General features: G+C 42.3%; 1 protein-coding gene across 6 annotated transcripts in view; it reads right to left on the bottom strand.

Annotated features, from left to right (window-relative positions):
- Slc17a5 (solute carrier family 17 member 5) overlaps positions 1-16,891 on the bottom strand; it is a 68,543-nt gene that overhangs the window by 44,601 nt on the left and 7,051 nt on the right. For 3 of the 6 annotated variants that reach the window (XM_045160622.1, XM_004660490.2, XM_045160621.1), the window contains 2 exons: positions 13,364-13,451; positions 6,858-6,944 (listed from right to left, as the gene is read on the bottom strand). In XM_045160622.1, the coding sequence (XP_045016557.1) occupies positions 6,858-6,944; positions 13,364-13,451 (175 nt within the window). Of the gene's footprint in view, positions 1-6,857; positions 6,945-13,363; positions 13,470-16,891 lie in introns of all 6 variants that reach the window. The other 3 variants (XM_045160619.1, XM_045160620.1, XM_045160623.1) reach the window with 1 other exon arrangement.

The raw sequence follows: 16,891 nt of genomic DNA, 5'->3' as shown, positions 1-16,891 counted from the left end.
AAGTCATCAGTGGATATAAAAAACAGTGGACACTGCAAGTCTTGTTTGGCCAGCCAGGTCAAATGAGCCAATGGGTGCAATAGTGGTATGTCTTGTTATGGGGGAAACCAACCACTCTAATTGGACTGGAGGCCTGAAAACCTAGTCAAAAGTCTATGATGGTGTATGGGGGGGGCGGGGCGGCAAGGAAAGCTTGGAGAGATGGCTTACTGATTAAGGAGCTTGCCTGCAGAGCCAAAGGCTGCCTATTATTCTCTCTGTTTCTTTTCTTTTCTCTTCTTTTTTTTTCAAGGTAGGGTCTCACTCTAGCTCAGGTTGACTTGGAATTCACTATGCAGTCTCAGGGTAGCCTCAGACTCACAGTGATCCTTCTATCTCTGCCTCCGAGTGCTGGGATTAAAGGCATGTGCCACTATGCCCGGCTCTCTTTCTTTTTTTTTTTTTTTTTAAAGTTCAGAGAACTTTATTAGATTAACAGAAGGAAAGAGGAAGTAAAGAGAGCTCCTACCATGAGGGAGGTAAGGGGGTTAAGTCCCCATTCTCTGTTTCTATTTGCCTGTTTCTCTCTCTCAAATTAAAAAAAAAAAAAAAAAAAAAAAGCCTATGACAGGGGGAGGTCAGGAGCTCTGGAGGTATAATGCCTGTTGGTGTCTAGCTAAATGCATATATTATGTTCACCAAACTGCTCTGTAAGTACTTTTCTTAACATTCATACCCATATATTAATGCTAGTCTCACTTTTGGTTAGAGAAGCTTCTCTTTTCAGATGGTGGTGACCTCTGGGATGACTCAAAGATATCACAAGACTAAGAAGTGACAGAGGCGAGCTCAGCACTGCAATATCTCTATTACACCCTCCAAGGATCAGGGTCCATTGCAGAAGAGGTGGCGGAAAGAATGTAAGAGCCAAAGGAAAGGTAGGATTGCTTACAATGTGCTCCTCCAGATACAACATGGCCTGGATACCCATGACCTCACAGTGCCTGACATTACCTACACAAGACCATCATAATAGGAGGAAAAGATGATGTCATCAAAATAAAAGAGACACTGATGGGGGAAAGGATATGATGGAGAATGGATTCATGAAGAGGAAAGTGAGGGAGGGGAGGGAATTATCATGGTTTATTTTCTTTAATTATGGAAGTCAATAAAAGTTTAAAAGTTATGTAACTTAAAACCAATGTAAATTATAATTTCACATTTCATTTTTTAAAATTTATTTACTAGAGAGAGAGAGAGAGACAGAATGGGAATGAATGGGTGTGCCAGGGTCTCTAGCCACTGCAAACTCCAGATGCATGAACCATCATGTGCAACTGGCTTACATGGGTACTGAGGAATAGATAGAACCTGGGCCCTTAGGCTTCACAGGCAAGCCACCTTAACTGTTAGGCCATCTCTCCAGCGCAAGTTTCAATTCTTTTATTTTTTTTGGTTTTTCAAGGTAGGGTTTTACTGTAGCCCAGGCTGACCTGGAATTCATTATGGAGTCTCAGGGTGGCCTCACAGCGATCCTTCTACCTCTCCTCCCAAGTGCTGGGATTAAAGGTGTGTGCCACCACGCCTGGCTATTTTTTTTTTTTTTTTTTTTTTGAGGTATAGTCTCACTCTAGTCCAGGCTAACCTGGAATTCATTATGTGTCTCAGGGAGGTCTTGAACTCACAGGGATCCTCCTACCTCTGCCTCTCGAGTGCTGGGATTAAAGGTGTGCATCGCCATACCTGGCTAAGTTTCAATTCTTTAATGGAATAACTGCCACAACTATTATTTCCTGTACAATTCTGGGGTGGGAGGGAGGGGTTGTTGATTTGTCCTGGCTGGCCTGGTAATCACTATGTAGCTCAGGCTGTTCTCTTGTAGCAGTTCTCTTGTCTTAACCTGCCATGTACTAGAATTACCGTCTCATGCCACTATGCTCAGCTATTCTGTATACAACTGAAACAAAGTTTCAACCAAATAATTCAGTCTGTCATGGTTTATCAGAATTTTTAAAAAATATTTTTATTAATTTATTTGAGAGAGAGGGAGGGAGGGGAGAGGAGGAGGGAGGATGGGCGTGTCAGGGCCTCCAGCAAACGAACTCCAGACACATATGCCACCTTGTGCATGGGTCCTGAGTAACTGAATGGAGGTCCTTTGGTTTTGTAGGCAAGCGTCTTATCCACTAAGCCATTTCTCTAGCCCAGAATTTTTTTTTTTTTTTTTTTGAGGTAGAATCTCATTTAGCCCAGGCTGACCTGACACTCATTCTGTAGTACCAGGCTGCCTCCAACTCATGGTGATCCTCCTACCTCTGCCTCCCAAGTGCTGGGATTAAAGGCATGGGCCATCACACCGAGCTTTTTTTTTCTCCCCCTGGTGAAATGCACAGATCTCTCTCTCTCTCTTTTTTTTCCCCCTTATTTTTCGAGGTAGGGTCTCACTCTAGCTCGGGTGGACCTGGATTTCACTACATAGCCTCAGGGTGGCCTCAAACTTACCATGATTCTCCTAACCTCTGCGTCCCGAGTATTGGTATTAAAGGTGTGTGCCACCATGCCCAACTATTTTATTCATTTGAGAGAAAGAGGCAGAGAGAGAGAGGTAGAGAGAGAATGAGCATGCCAGGGCCTCCAGCCACTGAAAATGAACTCCAGATGCATTTGCCCCTTGTACATCTGGTTTACATGGGTTCTGGGGAATTGAAACGAGTTCTTTTGGCTTTGCAGGCAAGTTCCTTAACCTCTAAGCCATCTCTCCAGCTCCGGATCTCTTTATGTAACTCAGGCTGGAGTTAAACTTTAAATTTTATTTATTTATTATTTATTTGCAAGCAGAGAAGGGGTGGGAGAATGGGCATACCAGGGCCTCTTGCTACTGCAAAAGGACTCCAGATGCATGTGCCACATTGTGCACCTAGCTCCACATGGAAACAAGGGAATCAAATCTGGGCTTTGCAAGCAAGTGCCTTGAACTGCTGAACCATTTGCCTAATCCTGGCTTCAAACTCTTGAGCTTCATTCCCACTTAAATTCCCCAAGTGCTAGGATTATAAACATGTACCATCACTCTCAGCTCAAATCCTGTGTGTGTGTGTGTGTGTATGTGTGTGTGTAATTTTAGCATACTTGTTTCACTCTACCAACATAACTAGTAATTTCTAATTGAAAAACTAATGAACAGTTAGTCCTAACTCCTCCTTCCTTGCCCTGACAACCAATCATTATTATGTCATTATAGATTGTTCTGGACAAGATAAATCTATAAAAAATAAATTTTCACAATGTGTATTTTTTGACATTTACCTGTGATATATCTTACATTTATTTTAGATTAAGGATGATTACAGTCAGGGATTCAAAGATAAGCAATACATATCTTTACATTCTAAGAATTTTGTTTTCTTTTTTTGTTTCATTTGCTTGAAGGTCTGTTTCCTATAGGAAATATTAACTTGAAAATTATTAAAAATATGTACCATTTTACCAATCAGTTTTGAGAAATGAAATGTTTTCACATGAGATGAAAATAATTAAAACTCTCAAGGGAGAGCCATCCTATTTTGCCTTTGAAATTTTTTCTTTTAAATGTTTTGAAGTAGGATCTCACCCTAGCTCAGGCTGACCTGGAATTCACTATGCATTCTCAGTGTGGCCTCAAACTCACAGTGATCCTCCTGCTTCTTGAGTGCTGGGATTAAAGGCGTGCGGCATTATAGCGGCTTCCTTTTTTTAAAAAAAAAATATTTTAACAAAAAAAAAATATTTTTATGGTAGGCAAGTTCTTGTTGATTTCTATGGGCCATGCTGACCAACAGACAGAGGCTGGAAGAGAGCAGAACTACTCAGAAAAGTTAAAGCCCCCTCACACTCAGCTGCTGTTGCCACCAGCCCGCCTGCCCGTGAGGGAGGCCGATCCCACTTAACTAGGATTTTTTTTTTTTTTCTGAGGTAGGGTTTCACTCCAGCCCAAGCTGACCTGGAATGCACTACAGAGTCTCAGGTGGCCTCGAACTCACGGTGATCCTCCTACCTCTACCTCCTGAGTGCTGGGAAAAAAGGTGTGCGCCACCATGCCCGGCTTGGCTTTTTTTGTTTGTTTTTGATTTTCAAGGTAGGGTCTTGCTCTAGCCCAGGCTGACCTGGAATTCACTATGCAGTCTAAAGGTGTCCTTGAACTCATGGCGATCCTCCTACCTCTGCCTCCCAAGTGCTGTGATTAAAGGTGTGTGCCACCATGCCTGGCTTTAACTATGGTTTTTTAAACTTCTACTCACAACCTTTTTCCTTCAGAAAGTTTTACATTACTCTGGTTATATAGGTATACAAAACATATATATGGGGCTGGAGGAATAGCTTGGCAGTTAAAGCACTAACCTGTAAAGTACCCAGGTTTGATTCCCCAGGACCTACATTAGCCAGATGCACAAAGTGGCACATGTTTCTGGAGTATGTTTGCACCAGCTGAAGGCCCTGACACTCCCATTCTTTCTTTGCCTCTCTCCATCTTTCTCACATATAAATATAAATAAAATATAAAAAAATATAGCCAGACATTTGTGGGGGAAGCCTTTAATCCCAGCACTTGGGAAGCAGAGATAGGAGGATTGCCATGAGTTCAAGGCTACCCTGAGACTACATCGTGAATTCCAGGTCAGCCTGAGCTAGAGTGAGACCCTACCACAAAAAAAAACACAAACATATATATATAAACCAGATGTTTAATGATAACATCTCCCAGCCTAAATACCACTTTATTTTTTGTTTTACTTTTTTGAGGTAGGGTCTCAGTCTAGTCCAGGCTGACCTGGCACTCATTCTGTAGTTCCAAGCTGACCTTGAACTCACAGTGATCCTCCTACCTCTGCCTCCTGAGTGTCGGGATTAAAGGTGTACACCACTATGTCAAACAGCAATACAATCCAAAGATACATTAATTTGATTCTTACATAATGAGGAATGACAGTAGGAAAATATTAAGTCATTGCTTTCCATAAGAAATCATTATGTTTCTATAAGAGCAGAAAACTATGTGTATCCAGCAGAAAGACTGCAGTAGTGCTGAATCTGAGCCAAGCTGCTCCCGGTAGTGCTCACTGGTACTGTGCAGGGTGACAGCATGTGCACTATAATGTAAAGTCACAGGATGCAACATGGGGAGTGCTGCCAGAAAGATCATGGGACTCATTACTACTTCTTTCTTCCTCTTCCTCCCTCTTCTCCTTTATCCTTTCCTTTTCATATTTTTTGTTTTTTCAAGTTAGGTTCTCATTCTAACTGAAGTTGACCTGGAACTATGTAGTCTCAGCTGGCCTCAAATTCACAGCTGATCCTTCTACCTCTGCCTCCAGAGTGCTAGGATTAAAGGTGTGCACCACCACACCCAGTTTTGTAACTTATTGTTTTTTTTGTTTTTGTTTTTGTTTTTTTCCTGAGGTAGGGTCTCACTCTAGCTCAGTCTGACCTGGAATTCACTATGTAGCCTCAGGGTGGCCTCAAACTCATGGCAATACTCCTACCTCTGCCTCCCAAGTGCTGGGATTAAAGGTGTGCACCACCATGCCCGGCATTAGTTTTTTCAATGCAGGGTCTTGCTCTAGCCCAGGCTGACCTGGAATTCACTATGTAGTATCAGGGTGGCTTCAAACTCCACATGATCCTCCTACTTATGCCTCCTGAGTGCTGAGATTAAAGTGGTGCTACACCACGCCTGGATATTATTTCTTGATTTTGAAATGTTTGGTTGTTTTGTGTTCAAGAAACCTTTTACTGTTGACAAATGTTTCATGACTGTGGTGGTTTGATTCAGGTGTCCCCCATAAACTTAGGTGTTCTGAATACTAGGTTCCCCCAGCTGATGGAGATTTGGGAATTAATGCCTCCTGGAGGGAGTGTATTGTTGGGGGTGGGCTTATGGGCTTTATATCCAGTTTCCCCATGCCAGTGTTTGGCACACCCTCCTGTTGCTGTGGTCCATCTTCTGTTGGCCAGGGGGTGATGTCCACCCTCTGCTCATGCCATCATTTTCCCCTGCCATCGTGGAGCTTCCCCTCGAGCCTGTAAGCCAAAATAAATCTCTTTTTCCCAGAAGCTGCTCTTGGTTGGGTGATTTCTAACAGCAATGCAAACCAGACTGCAACAATGACCCATCACATTCAGTTATTCAATCCCATGGGACTGTGACTCACAATTTAAGAAGCTAGGACTTAGTATACATATTTTATTTTTTATTTTTGGTTTTTCCAAGATAGGGTCTCACTCTCACCCAGGCTGACCTGGAACAGCCTGTAGTCCCAGGCTGGCCTCGAACTCACAGTGATCCTCCTACTTCTGCCTCTCTAGTGCTAGTATCAAAAGTGTTTACCATGACGCTCAGTGTTAGAATACATATATAAACTTACTATTAGACAATTATCATAGTTTTTATTGTTTATTTGCAAGCAGAGAGAGAGAGAATGAGAAAGAAGGAATGGGCTTCTTACAATGTAAACCAACGCCAGATGCATATGCCACTTTGTGCATTTGGTTTTATGTTGGTACTGAGGAGTTAAACCTAGGCCATCAGGCTTCTCAAGTAAGCAACTTTTTTTTTGTTTTTGCTTTTGCTTTTGTTTGTTTTTCGAGGTAGGGTTTCACTTTAGTCCTGGCTGACCTGGAATTTACTATGTAGCTTCAGGGTGGCCTCGAACTCACAGTGATTCTCCTACCTCTGCCTCCCAAGCGTTGGAATTAAAGGCGTGTTCCACTGCATGCAGCTCTCAAGCAACTTTAACTGCTGAGCCATCTCCCTAGCCCAATACAGTTAAAAACATTTTTTTTTCTTTTCCAATACGGTTTTGATTTGTTATAAATTAGGTTAAAAATTTTAAACTTACCAAAAAAGTAGAAAACATAATTCCAATTCATATAGTAGCAAATTATTCCAGAAAGGGGAAGTGAAATTACTGTTCCAAGCTGTGCTCCTAGAACAAAACAGAAGTCTTTATGACGTTTGGAGAAAGATGAACGAAGAAGGGGCAAGTCCACTGCTTAAAAAGGTCGGGTCCAGTGTACAGAGCAGGAAGAACCATGCTAACTGGAAGGAGTTATATTACTGTCATGTACATGTGAACAACTGGGCACGTTACAGGATAATTTTAAAAATCAAATCAACAAGAAGTAAAGCATATCCATTAACACAACCACATTAGTTATAAATATGTAGCTATTGATGAATTAGGAGGCATCAATCAATATGAGAGTGATACATGTGGAGCATGGAGGCTACTAAGGTAGGAGGATCACTATCAGTTCAGGTCAGCCTGGGTACTGTGAGATCCTGCCTCAAAAAACAAACAAGATAAGAAGTTCAAGATCAGCCTGGGCTGCACAGGAACCTGTCTCAAAAAAGAAAAAAAAGGGAGCCGGGTGTGGTGGTGTGTTCCTTTAATCCCAGCATTTGGGAGCAGAGGTCAGATCGTTGCGAGTTCAAGGCCACCTTGAGACTGCAGAGTGAATTATTCCAGGTCAGCCTGGGCTAGAGCCAGACCTTACCTCAAAATAAAATAAAAAAAAAAAAAAAAAAAAAAAAAAAAAAAAAAAAGGATGGGTATGGTGGCACATCTCTTTAACCCCAGCTTTTAGGAGGCAGAGGTAATAGAATTGCCATGAATTTAAGGTCAGCCAGGGCTAGACTGAGACTCTAGCTCAGAAAAAAAAAAAAAAAAAAAATCTAGGTATCTGGAAAAAGATGATCCCTAAGGCTGACAGATGGTTTACTGCGGTATGCTTGCTAGAGTAAAGAATGAAGCTTTTAGCTAAGTGTGGTGCCACTCGCCTTTAATCCCAGTACTTGAGAGGCAGAGGTAGGAGGATCACCATGAGTTCAAGGCCACCCTGAGACTACATAGTGAATTCCAGGTCAGCCTGAGCTAGAGTGAGACCCTACCTCGAAAAAACAAACACAAACAAAAGAAGGTTTTAATGATCTCATAAATTACAAACATTTTGGGGGGATAAATAAGAAGATACATTTAAAAAACTTACTTGCTCTCCAGACACAAGTGAACCCCAGAAAAATGTAAACTCTAGATGAATGTGCCACTTTTGAGTCTGACTTTATGAATACTGTGGAACAGGACCCAGGCTGGCAATCTTTGCACCCCCTGAGTCATCTCCCCAGCCCAAAATGTAAGATACATTTTGCGGGGGGTGGTGGTTTGAGGTAGGGTCTCACTCTAGCCCAGGATGACGTGGAATGCACTGTGTAGTTTCAGGGTGGCCTTGAAATCACAATATTTCTCTGCCTCCAAAGTGCTGGGATTAAAGGCACGCATCACCACGCCAGGGGCAGGGGAGGGGAGGTAAGATACATTTTAACCAACAAGCAAGGCATTTCGGAACTAAAATGATGCTCATTTATCCTTCCCTCTTTCACTCCCTATTTTTTTAAAAAAAATATATTTATATAGCTGGGCATGGTGGTAAATACCTTTAATCCCAGTACTCAGGAGGCAGAGGTAGGAGGATTGCTGTGAGTACCAGGCCAGCCTGGGCTAGAGATCCTACCTCAACAATCCCCACTCAACTGGTGACCCCCCTACCTCTGCCTCCCCAGTGCTGGGATTAAAGGCATGTGCCACCATGCCCAGCTTTAATTTCTTTTTAGATGGTCTCATTCTAATGCCCAGGCTTATTTCAAGCTTATAGCAATCCTCTTGCCTTAGTCTGCTAAATCTGCATGAATGACCACACCCAGCTAGATTTAAGTAACGATTAAGTGATCTATTTATTTGAGGCAGGGTTTTGTATAGCTGAGAGTAGCCTTGACCTTGCTTTATATCTGAAAATGACCTGAAATTCCTAATCCTCCTGCCTTTATGTCCAAAATGCTATGACTATAGGTATGTGCCATCATATTTGGTTTAGATATCATTTTTTAAAATTTATGGCCAGGCGTGGTGGCGCACACCTTTAATCCCAGCACTTGGGAGGCAGAGGTAAGAAGCACACCATGAGTTCAGCCTGAGACTACATAGTGAATTTCAGGCTAGCCTGGACTAGAGTGAAACCTTATCTCTAAAAACAAAACAAAATTTATGCTTATTTCTTTGAGAGAGAGAGAGAGAAGCAAGTAAGAGAATGGGAGCGACAGGGGCTCTATCCACCACAAATTAACTCCAGATACATGTGCCACCTCATCCTCTGGCTTTGCAGGAAAGTGCCTTAACTGCTAAGTCATCTCTCCAGCCTTTAGATATCATTTAAAAATTACTTATTTATTCATTTGAGGGAATGAGAAGGAGGGAAAAAGAGAGACGGGAAGAGAGAGAATGGGCATGCCAGGGCCTCTAGCTGCTGCAAATGAACTTCAGATGCATGTGCCACCTTGTGCATCTGGTTTACATAGGTACTGGGGTACTGAACCTAGGTCTTTTGGCTTTGCAGGCCTCCAGCCCTCTTAGATATCATTTTTTTTTTTAATAATTTTATTTATTTGAGAGCGACAGACACAGAGAGAAAGACAGATAGAGGAAGAGAGAGAGAGAATGGGCGCGCCAGGGCTTCCAGCCTCTGCAAACGAACTCCAGATGCGTGTGCCCCCTTGTGCATCTGGCTAACGTGGGACCTGGGGAACCGAGCCTCGAACCGGGGTCCTTAGGCTTCACAGGCAAGCACTTAACCGCTAAGCCATCTCTCCAGCCCAGATATCATTTTTTATTCCAAATTTTTAGTCATAGGTAGGAGATAAATAGAAACTAATAATTATTGCATGTTAGCAAGTATTAGGAGTCACTGAGCAATGTGGAGAGACTATGTATCCAGATTATTTCTGACCTCCAGAAGTGAGGGAAAGATAAGTAAGCATCAGCAACTAGACTTTGAGAAGGTGGCTTAGATTTGGTTTCATAGCAATGAAGTAAGGGTGCAGAAAAGGAAGTAGTATAATAGGATGAACAGAGAAGAATTTGGGAAATTCGTTTGGGCAAAGGAAAAGAAGGTAAAGCTAGAAAAATCAGTTGAATGGTATGGTGGTTTGAATGTAAATGGATCCATAGCCTCAGGTATTTTTTTGTTTGTTTTTGTTTCTCAAGGTAGGGTCTCACTCTGGCCCAGGCTAACCTGGAATTCACTATGGAGTCTCAGGGTGGCCTTGAACTCACTGAGATCCTCTACCTCTGCCTCCTGAGTGCGGGGGATTAAAGGCGCCCAGATGCCTCAGGTATTTTTTGTTAGTATTTTTTTGCAAGCAGGGAAGGGGGTGTAATGGAGGAAGGGAGGGAGAGAAAGAGATAATATGAACTCCAGATTTGATTATACTTCCTATTTAGTCTGCAGTAGGCAGACACCTACTGGAGGTGTGTCACTGGGGGTGGTTCTTGAGTCCAGCCCTACTAAGGGTGTAGAGAACAAGCTTGAGCTTTGGCTGTTTGTGCTTTTGGGTGCTGGCTATTGTCTCTGCTGCGGATGCAAGATGAAGTGAACCAGCTTCTTCCACCGTGATGGAACTTCCCCTGGAATCTGTAAACCTGAAATAAACCCTTTGCTCCCATAAGCTGCTTCTGGTCAGGTGTTTGTCTCAGCAACAAGAAAGTAACTACCCTAGAAAAATGCAGAATAGAGGTGGTACACACCTTTAATCTTAGCACTCAGGAGGCAGAGGTTAGGAGGATAACTGAGTTTGGGGCCAGCCTGGGATGACAGAGTGAATTCCAGGTCAGCATGGGCTAGAGTGAGACCCTACCTCAAAAAAAAAAAAAAAAAAAAAAGACAGATGTAGAATACATATTTATTTTGTAAAATAGCATGCTTCTTCCACCCCACCAACCCTCTTTCTGTGCCCTGTGAGCATTTAAAGGGGTTGGGTGCCAATTTTAGGTGACAGCTTGAATGACAGGGCATGCTGCCTGCTATTTAAATGTCATTCCTGACCCCATTTCTTGTTTGCCTAAAATCTCAGGCCCCCTGAATCTGTGGCTGCTGTGAGTAAACTGCTGCATATAAGGTTTTCTCCCCCCACCCCCACCGCAAGGTAGAGTCTAGCCCAGGCTGACCTGGAATTTCCTATGTAGTCTCAAGAGTGGCCTCTAACACACAATTCTTTGTTTCCAGAGTGCTGGGATTAAAGGCGTGTGCCACACGCTCAGCTATCAGGGGTTTTTATGCTACTGCTCTTTTTTTTTGGTTTTTCAAGGTAGGGTCTCACTCTAGCTCAGGCTGATCTGGAATTCACTATGTAGTATCAAGGTGGCCTCGAACTCATGGCGATCCTCTAATATCTGCCTCCAGAGTGCTGGGATTGAAGGCGTGTGCCACCACACCTGGCTGTGCTACTACTGTTTTATATGTTTTTTTTTTTTTTTAATCAGCAATATTGGGAATTGAACTCAGGGACTCACACACAAGAACTCTACCACTGAGTTGCCATTTCTCCCTTTTAAAATCTCGAGACAGGCTCACAAAGTTGCACAGATTGGCTTTGAACTTGTGATCCTCTTGTCTAAGCTTGTTCAGTAGCTGAGATGACAGGCCTGTACCACAAGAAACACCAGCCTCATGCTTCTTATAAAAAAGAATGGGCTGGAGAGATGGCTTAGCGGTTAAGCGCTTGCCTGTGAAGCCTAAGGACCCCGGTTCGAGGCTCGGTTCCCCAGGTCCCACGTTAGCCAGATGCACAAGGGGGCGCACGCGTCTGGAGTTTGTTTGCAGAGGCTGGAAGCCCTGGCACGCCCATTCTCTCTCTCTCCCTCTATCTGTCTTTCTCTCTGTGTCTGTCTCTCTCAAATAAATAAATAAATAAATAAAATTAAAAAAGAAAAAGAAAAAGAAAAAGGCAACTAGAACAAATGATCACTAAGTAGTTATCTCTGTGCCAGGTGCACTATGGGGTTAGGGCCTAGGCTTGCGAAGCAAAGTGATGGAGACTGGAAGAAATCTTAACCCCTAAGAGTTTGGCTTTATTCAGTAGTGGGAGGAACCAGAGACAGTTAAGGAGAAAAAGGAGAAAAACATTTTTATAGGCAGCCAGGAACAAGGCCCAACTAAGGACAAGGAGATGTCACCCTGCCTGTTCTGGCAAAACTGGCTTCTGATTCAGTCCCATCCAAGATGGCTACAAGCTACACTTTCCAGCAGGACCTTCCTGCTTCTTCCTCAACTTAGTATTCCTACATAGGTTAGCCCCTGAGGCCATGATCAATTGGGTCTTGGCTCCTATTGGTCAGCCAGAGTCCATGAACCAATCAGGTCTCTCCCTACACACTTGGGGCTGATAACAAGGATCATCTTATAAAGGAAGGCTGACCAATAAATAGTAGCTTTCTTGAGATTATCATCAGCTTTCTCATGTTAGTCTCATATCTGTAAGAATCATCTTCTTAAGGGTTAGAGTGATGCTCAGTGATTAAAGATGCTTTCTTGCAAAGCCAATGGCCCAAGTTTGATTCCCATCTGGAGTTCATTTGCAATGGCAGGAGGCCATGGCATGCCCATTTTCTCTTTTTCTCTCTCTGCTCACAAATAAACAAAGAAAAATATTAAAAAAAAAAAACACCTCTAACCATATTCCTTCCTGTAGCCTATAAAGTCTGATAAGATCTTGTTCACTGTCTATTTCTCTAGCCTTAATTTGGTCATCATTCACTTTACTCATTAAGTTCTATCTAACCACTTGTGTTATTTATTTATTTTTGATAACTAGTTCCTTTCTCTCTCCTTCTTCCTTTGTTTCTGAAACATGGTCTCATGTAGCCCAAGCTGGCCTTGAACATTTTATATAGTTGAGCTCCACCTCCCAAGTGCTGGGATTACAAGTATGCCCCACCACACCATGATGAGGACCAAGCCTAGAGCCTTCTCCATGCTTGACACTACCAACCTGGTTACATCGCTAGCCTTGACTAGATGTTCTTATCCTTCAGACTTTAACTTACAAATAAGCCTAGACAAACTTTTATCAGTCACTGTATTTAAACTCAGTCAGGAAGAAAACTTACCATTCAGTCAGTGGATGAAAGGCAAGAAGTTTTTATGTCATCTGATGAAATTACAATCCAATGTATAAAGCTCATGTTATCTCATAGCTCCAAATGACAACAAGCAAATGCACAGAGAAAAGATGCATAAAGAGAAGGACTGAAACAGGATGTGCTCATTGCAAAATCAAACTAGAAACCACAACTGAAGAACAAAAGCATTCAATTTTCCGTCTGCACTATTTTAGGCACATCACTATGCTTCTCAGCCAAAGGAAAAACTGATACCAAAGTTGTATTCCTAAGGGCTCACTTTCCTTGAAAGGACATCCACTCATGCGATTGTGGCATGCAGGTATTTTTTTTCCTCAAGGGTAGGATATACATAACAAATTACAGCAAAAATGTTATAAGAAGAGTTATCTTACCTGCATATGAAATGCTAAGAAGCTTGCTTCTTTCAAGAGGGGGAGCCCAGGAAGACCACATGGCATGCATAGCTGGAAATGTAACACCCTGGAGGAGGGGATATTTCTGATAAAATACAAAGTTGTTTCAAAATCAGATACTAAGGATGAAAAATTAAGTTTGTGGATGAAGCATGTGACGAAGGGTGGTGAAGATGAGAAAACACAATAAACATAATTTAAATTCTAAATAAACTAGACGGGGGGGTGTATACCTTTAATCCCAGCATAGATAGGCAGTGGTTGGAGAATTGCCACACACACACACACACACACACTCTCTCTCTCTAAATAAAATGGTCACTGGTACTATGAACAATAGGCATGAGTTAAAGTAGTGGTATAAGCAGGAAGCTATAATATGAGACTATATTCAGCAAAGGGATTCAATATTTGGACCAAAGAAAATAGGCTACAAGTAAATGTATTACTTAAGAAGAAAAAAACATGACTAAAGGGCTCATAATTTAAAAAACAAATTTTTGTTTGTTTTTTTGAGGTAGGGTCTCACTTTAGCTAAGGCTGACTTGGAATTTACTATGTAGTCTCAGGCTGATCTCAAACTCATGGTGATCCTCCTACCTCTGCCTCCCAAGTGCTACGATTAAAGGCATATGCCACCAATTGGGTTATTCATTCATTCATTTCAGAGAGACAGAGAAAGTGAGGATGGGTGCACCAGGGCCTCCTGCCACTGCAAACAAACTCCAGATGCATGCACCATTTTGTATCTCGTTTTTCTATGTTGGGTACTGGGAAATTGAACCAGACTGTTAGGCTTTATAAGAAAGTGCTTTTAACTGCTGAGCCATCTCTCCAGCCCTCATAATTTTTATTTTGTGCTGAGCCATTTTTCCAGCCCTTATAAGTTTTATTTTGTAACCAGGAAAGATGTACTTAATAGACCTCTATCAGAATTTCTGTGAGGATAAGGACAAAATCAGAACAGGCACATGAATGATAAAACTTTAAAGTGAAACAGTATACTTGGTGATTTCCAAAGTACCCTAGAAACTTGGTCAATATCTATCCTATGACTTAAGATGGGGAGTTATTTTATTTTAGTGCCAATTCTTAAAATAATGGACCTGATAGGTTCGAAGGTTAAGACTTTCCTAAGTTCTCACATTCTGATTTTCTCAGAATATGCCTATTTTATTACCATCTAATTTTCTGATTCAATTCTAGTGTCCTTTCCAATGCAGTATGGTAAAATATCATCTGTCATTACTTTCATGCTCTAGAGGCCATGGCCATGCTTGAGTGGAAGATGTATAAGAAAAAAACCCAAAGTTATGCCTGAGTTTCACAGATGGAAGTTCATGTTACAAAGGAAAAGAAATAAGTGGGTTGGAGAAATGGCTCAGCAGTTATAGGTGTTTTGATTGCAAAGTCTGACTGCTTGGGTTCAATTCTCCAGGACCCAAATAAAGCCAGATGCATAAAGTGGTGCATGTGTCTGGTTTGTTTGCAGTTGCACTAGGCCCTGGCATGCCCATTATCATTTTCTGTTTGTAAATAAATAAATAAAAGGAAAAAAAAGATATTATTATTATTATTTGTTTTTTTGAGATAGTTTCACTCTAGTCCAGGCTGACCTAGAATTCACTATGTAGTCTCATGGTGGCCTTGAACTCACAGTGCTTGTCCTACCTCTGCCTCCCAAGTGCTGGGATTAAAGTTGTGATCCACCATGCCCGGCTCCAATTTTTTTAATTTTTATTTCATTTATTTTTGTTTATTTTATTTACTTATTTGAGAGCAACAGACAGAGGCACAGAGAGAGAGGGAGGGAGAGAGAGACAGAATGGGAGCATCAGGGCCTCCAGCCATTGCAAACGAACTCCAGATGCAAATGCCACCCTGTGCATCTGGCTTATGTGGGTTCTGGGGAATTGAGACTCAAGCCAGGGTCCTCAGGCTTCAAGGTAAGCCCCCCCCCCTTTTTTTTAGAGAGAGCAAGAGCACAAGAGAGAGACAGAGAGAGGAGATAGAAAACTCAGCCACTGCAATTGAACTCCATATGCTGTGCCGCCCAGTGAGCACGTGTGACCTTGTGCTTACCATACCTTTGTGCATTTGGCTAATATGAGACCTGGAGAGTCGAACATGAGTCCTTAGGCTTCACAGGCAAGCACCTTAAGCACTAAGCCATCTTTCCAGCCCAGTAATAGCAATTCTTTAATTAAAATAGACAGATTGACACTTAACTTTTTTGCTTTTTAAATATTTAAAAGGGAGAGTGGGAGCAAGAGAGAGAGAGAGAACAGCATATGAATGAGCATGTCTGGGTTTCATGTTACTGCAAAGAACACCAGATGCTTGTACCACTCTGCATCTGGCTTTACATGGGCACTGGGGAACTGAACTCAAAACTAGGTTTTACTCTGCAGTCTCAGGGTGACCTTGAACTCTCAGCAATCCTACCTCGCATCCTAAGCGCTGGGATTAAAGGCGTGTTCTACGATGCCTGGCCTGTTTTGGCTTTTTAAAAACCATGTGTGAGAGCTGGAGAGATGGCTTAGCAGTTAAGTTCTTGCCTGTGAAGCCTAAGGACCCCAGGTCAAGGCTCGATTCCCCAGGACCCACATTAGCCAGATGCACCAAGGGGGTGCATGTATCTGGAGTTCATTTGCAGTGGTTGGAAGCCCTGGTGCCCCCATTCTCTCTCTGCCTCTTTGTCTGTCACTCTCAAATAAATAAATAAAAATACAAAAAAATTAAAAAAAAAAAAACGTGTGACTTGGGCGTGGTAGCGCACGCCTTTAATCCCAGCACTCGGGAGGCAGAGGTAGGAGGATCGCTGTGAGTTTGAGGCCACCCTGAGACTACAGAGTGAATTCCAGGTCAGCCTGGGCTACAGCAAGACCCTACCTTGAAAAACCAAAAAAAGTCTGTGGCTGGGTGTGATGTTGCATGCCTTTAAGCCCACCACTTAGGAAGCAGAGGTAGGAGGATTGTTGTGAGTTCTCATCCACCCCAAGACTACATAGTGAATTCCAGGTCAACCTGGGCTTGAGGGAGGCCCCACTTCCAAAACCAAAAAACAAACAAACAAACAAAAAGTGTGTGTGTGTGATAATGGTTTGCATGTGAAGATCATAGGCAAACCTCAAGTTGTTTACCTACTCCTTCTACCTTCTTTGAACTAGAGTCTCTCTTGATGTTGTTTTGCCATTGCGTGTGCCAGACTAGCTGGCTTGGAGCTTCCAGATTTGCTTGGGTCCACTTCCCATTGTCATAGGTGCATTCAAATCACAGGAGGCAAGAATGACCTACCTTAACCACAGTAATAGTACTTTATGTTCCTGCTTGCTCATTATGAGAAATAGTTTCCCCTGGAAAATGCTTGCTCCAGTCTTAGTATAAAGCTTGTGATGGCTGCAAGTTCCACTCAACAGCCGCATCTACTCTGGATTCTTTTTCAGTTAATCTAAGCTCTAATCTGTTATTATTCAGTATTACTTCTTGGTCATATTCATACCAAAA

Source organism: Jaculus jaculus, chromosome 10 (assembly GCF_020740685.1).
Source record: "Jaculus jaculus isolate mJacJac1 chromosome 10, mJacJac1.mat.Y.cur, whole genome shotgun sequence".
Taxonomy (NCBI): Eukaryota; Metazoa; Chordata; class Mammalia; order Rodentia; family Dipodidae; genus Jaculus; species Jaculus jaculus.
This window is presented reverse-complemented; position numbering and strand designations above follow the sequence as displayed.